At 45.1% G+C, this 4831-nt stretch overlaps 1 protein-coding gene across 1 annotated transcript; it reads right to left on the bottom strand.

The window, feature by feature from the left end:
• Positions 1-1420: 1420 nt before the first annotated feature.
• LOC147451972 (uncharacterized) lies at positions 1421-3876 on the bottom strand. The gene is made up of 2 exons (XM_086519193.1): positions 1606-3876; positions 1421-1534 (listed from the first exon to the last, which is right to left on the bottom strand). Exons 1-2 carry the CDS (start codon positions 3874-3876, stop codon positions 1421-1423), a joined length of 2385 nt encoding a protein of 794 aa, XP_086375319.1.
• Between the last annotated feature and the right edge of the window lie 955 nt (positions 3877-4831).

Raw genomic sequence — 4831 nt, 5'->3', positions numbered from 1 at the left:
AACTCCTCTTGCCCTCTTTTTTTTAAAAAAAACTCTACACTCTCTCCCTCTCACAATTTTTGTCCCCTCCCCTCCCTCTCCCTCTCTCTCTCTCTCTCTCTCTCTCTCTCTCTCTCTCACACACACACACACATTTTTTTTTGTAACCAAACATTGTATTAGGTCCACCAAGATTGCATCACTTGGGTGTCATAGGTCATTTTGGCATTTGAAAACGTTTAATATAACATTTCATTCCAGTTTTTTTAATATAATGCTTCATTCAATTTTGTTATGGACTCAAGGGACGATGTGGTGGGGGGCGAAGAGAGAGGAAGGGAATAGGGGATGAAGAGAGCGGTGGCAAGGCACCAGAGAGAGAGAGAGAGGGGGGGGGGGGGGGGGGGGGGGGGGGAGAGAGACAATTTTTTAAATAAAAACAAGATATCGCTAGTGCCTCTCTTTCTTTTCTTTTTTTAGAGAGAGAGAGAGAGAGAGAGAGAGAGAGAGAGAGAGAGAGAGAGAGAGAGGGGGGGGGGGGGGGGGGGGGAGGGAAAGGACCAAAGAGATAAGAGGGAGGGCCAGGCGGAGAGAAAGAGGTGGGGGCAGAGAGAGAGAGAGAGAGAGAGAGAGAGAGAGAGAGAGAGAGAGAGAGAGAGAGATGATGATGATGATGATGTTGTATTTACGTCCTCGGGGGGCCAAAATGACCCATGGGACCACAAAAAAAATAAAATCTACAAAAGGCTCCCCTCATGTGTGTAGAGGGGGTACTGGGCTAGTAGCTTTCTTGTGTGTTAGTGTTGTGTGATGATCCAATACTTTGGCAAAGTAGATGCCTAAAGCTACTGGGGAGGGTTGTGTCCAAGAGAGAAGCTCCTCAAAGGTGACATCTCCTTGCAATAGCAATGGGAAATCAGCATGGATGTGTGCGTATGCTGGGCACTCGATGGTGACATGGGCCTCGCTTTCCACTTTGTTTAAATTGCATTGTGTGCATGTCCTTCTATTTTCCTTAATATTCAGCCACCCTCCCGTTTCAATCTTGAGCATGTGTGATCGCATCCGCATCAAAGTAATGGCCCGTCTTGCCCGGTGGGACATAGGTGTCCTGATATGCATCTGGGTGTCCCCAGTCTTGTAGGTCTCCCAATATCGTGTATTGATGTGTTTGCCGTAGTATTCAAATTTGGACCTGTGTACTGCTGTACTCCATCTAGTGTGTAGGGCTTCAAGTATGCTTCTCTCAAAATTCAGCCCATGCTCATGTTCAGTGCCTTCCTCTATGTGCATGTCCACATGGTCTCCCACATTCCATCTAGAGAACCATTTCCATATGTCTTCTACGAGACTGGATGTGAGAAATTTACTCTTGTAATTCTTTTGTGGTTTACATCCGGCTTGCCATGCCATGTGGGGTAGACGGCTCTCCGGCATCATCTTAACTTTCATGAGGTATCTGTGTACCCTCTGTAAGGCTTGCATTTCCAAGGGTCTCTTTCCTGTCTCCAAAAGCATCACTGAGTATGGGGTGGTAGTTTTGATCCCCATGTGTCTACATAGGAATTTTTTCTGTATCTTTTCAATGTCATTCCAAGTGCTAGCGGGGATACTCCCCCCCCATACCTCTACACCATAAAGTATTGTTTGGACCACGCATACATCAAATGCTAGAGACTTGATTTCCCATCGCCTTGTGACACTTTGCTTGCACATGTTCTCAAATTCATAGTATCTCGCTTGTCCTGCATCAATTTTGTTTTGCGCGCAACTTCCCCATGCATGGTTTGAAGGTACATGGATGCCCAAGTACTTGAACCTCTCAACCGCATGGAGTGCTTGCGCGTCATACGTGATGATGGGCTGATTTTCATTTCTACATGTGTGGACTGACATAACCTTTGTTTTGGCTACATTGACTGACAAGCCCGTTGCATTGCAAAATGCATGTACTGCATCCAAAAGTTTCTGTAGAAGGAGTGCCTTGTAGGCAAAGAGAACCACATCGTCGGCATATATGAGGAGCAGAAGCGTGAAAGTACCAATGCTAGGGTGATCTCCCCCCTTTCCCATAGCCTTGTTAATGAAATCATCAAGCTCATCTATGCATAGTCCAAAAAGCGTAGGTGACAAAGGGCATCCTTGTTTAACTCCCATAGTGCTCCTGAACACTTGTGAGAAACCTATGTTTGTCTTGAGTTTACATCTGACCTCTTGGTAGAGACGTCCCACTGCTGATCTGAGATGCATAGGAACTCCCAGAGTTTCCATACGTGACCATAGCCCTTGACGGGGTACTGTGTCAAACGCTTTCGTGAAGTCCACAAAACAACAATACAAGGTTTTGCCTTTTAGCCTGGTTTCATCCATCAAGACCCGGAGTGTGATAAGGTGGTCTATCGTGCTGTGGCGGGCTCTAAATCCTGCTTGTCCAATGGCACGTTTCCCGTTATTTTCAGCCCATGTGCTAGGATCTTTCTCAATAATGCTTCCAAATAGTTTTTCCATACATGAGCTCACCATGATGGTGCGATAATTAGTGAGCAAATTGCGGTCACCTCCTTTAAAGAGCGCTTTCACCCAGTTTTCTTGCCAATCTTGGGGTAAGTATTGGTTGATTGCTTGATTCATCATATGGTGTATCCATTTCTTAGCCTCAATACCTGACCATTTCAGCATTTCAGAGGTAAGATGTAATGTGTCAGCTGCTTTCCCATTCGCCAGGCTTTTGAGGCCTTTAATGACTGCCTGGAAGGTGATGGGCTTTGGATGTTCGGCATGAGCCCCTGTGTATATCGCCTCTTGAGTCCCCGATGGGGCATACAAAGTTTGTACATAAGCATACATTTCATTTAGGCTGAAATCTCCCATCACATCCCCTTTCTTCCCCTTCATGTTACGCCAAGCCTTCTTTCGCTCTTTCTTGAACCTGTTGAGGTCTTGTTGTTCTTTTGAGAGTTCATACATGTGTCTCTTTTTCCTCTTGAGTGTATTGTATTCTCTAGAAGCCCATTCCCATTCAGTTGAGTGTTGTGCTAAGCCTCTCATCTTGCGTTTGGCCTCCTTGCATTCTGCATCAAACCAAGGATTATGAGGTAAACCCTTCCTGGTCTGTTTACCATTTTGATACTTGCCCATAGTAATTTTTGCCGCTTCCTCCATTGCATGTCGGAAGATCTTCCACGTCTCTTCAATGTCACAAGGCATGTTCCGGCTAAACTGTAAGCTATCTAAGAGACTAGCATAGTCCTCTTTCTTCGTGAGTTGCATTTTGTATGACCAATTTGGTGTATTCATTGTGTTGACAATAGGCATACTGGGCATGTGTAGGCATATATGAATTGGGGTATGGTCGGAGGTTGGTAGCCTGCTACTCACTTCAAAACTATGGACCAATTCCAATGCATCGTATCTCACCAAGGCATAATCATTTGTACTCCTCCCATGATTTGCCGTGTAGCAAGTGTATGATCCAGAGTGTACGAACTTATCCGCACCATTCATGGCTACAAGATGCATTGAGTTCATCATACTTATCATGGCTGACCCCTGTGCATTCATGATGTTATCACTTGAACATCTATCGCACATAGAACCAAGTATAAGTTCCCCATTCTTATCCGCAGGATGCATTGAATGGTCTATCAATTGTACCTGTGTGTTTCCAATCCGGGCATTCAAATCCCCAAGAAGGACAACTGCTCCCTCTTGTGCATATATTGCAATGTCTGTACATAGGTCAGCAAAGGGGTCATTTTTGGATAGCTGGTTTGTGTCATAAAAAGGTGACTCTCGATGCGGGATATAGCATCCTGCAACAAAGATCAATCCTTTTGATGAGAAAACCTTAACCCATATATAGCGCTTGTGGTCATCGATCTTGCATACCTCAACCATCTTTTAAAGCTCTTCCTTATACATTACAGCTACACCTCCTTGTCCTCACATTTTGGTACCATTCCACCATACGGAGTGCTTGATATATACACTAATGTCCGGCAGCCTACATGTGTTTTGTTCCCATGTTTCCAATAGGAAGAGTATGTCAGCTTGTGGTAGAATATCCACCAGCCCTTCTCCCTTATGCCATGGGAAACCTCTACAATTCCAGCTTGTTACCTGTATGGTCATGATCCCATGGGTCGCGTGCCCCTATGCATTTTTAGGCGGTGATGCTGGTTTTTTCTCCTTGAGACGTTCCTCATATGCTTTCCTTCTTGCTGCCCGTTGTGTCGGTGTTCTATCTTCACTTACATAGTACTGAGTGCCTTTCAAGTAGAAGGGTGCAGTTTCCAAAATTATGGCCCTTTTGCGAGCATCCAACATTGTGCATACAACTGCCCTATGAGCATCAGTCTTCTTCTGACCCACTCTATGTGCCCCATATACCCCTGCATCTTGCATATCAAGCTTTTCTGCTAACAGGGTGGTAATGTCTACGTTCAATGACATGACTGTTTCCCCCTCACGTTCTGGCATGCCTCGTATCACAATGTTTTGGGATCTTTTCTCCCTTTCCTTGTATTCGGTAGAATCCTCATGCGTTTACATACTCTCATACGTATACATCTCTCCTGTCTTGTGTCCCATTGTCCTCTCTTGTTTCACTATTTGTGCCCAAGATGGAGGAGACCCCTCCGGTGCATCGGTTACATTATTGGTAACCTGTGTTATGTGACTGCCTTGTTCCAGCACTTGAGTTTGCAGTGTTTTCAGGGTGTCTTCTTGTTGTTGAGGCTTCAGAGCTTGCAGTGCAATGGTATGATCGAACTCTTCATTGCGTAGTGTCAGGTTCTTGAGGTCTTCATTTTGGCGTGAAATAACCTCATTCTGTTGTCGTACCTGTTCTTGG

This window comes from Adiantum capillus-veneris, chromosome 8 (assembly GCF_014529385.1).
Source record: "Adiantum capillus-veneris isolate H3 chromosome 8, ASM1452938v2, whole genome shotgun sequence".
Taxonomy (NCBI): Eukaryota; Viridiplantae; Streptophyta; class Polypodiopsida; order Polypodiales; family Pteridaceae; genus Adiantum; species Adiantum capillus-veneris.
The sequence above is the reverse complement of the archived record's forward strand: the minus strand, read 5'-3'. Positions and strand labels throughout refer to the sequence as shown.

Excerpts from the sequence above, each read along its gene's own strand:
- LOC147451972 (XM_086519193.1), bottom strand. The coding sequence starts at position 3,876 with ATGGTTGAGGTATGCAAGATCGATGACCACAAGCGCTATATATGGGTT. Across the intron at positions 1,535-1,605 it reads CAATACTTTATGGTGTAGAG|ACACATGGGGATCAAAACTA; the intron begins GTATGGGGGGGG and ends ATTCCTATGTAG.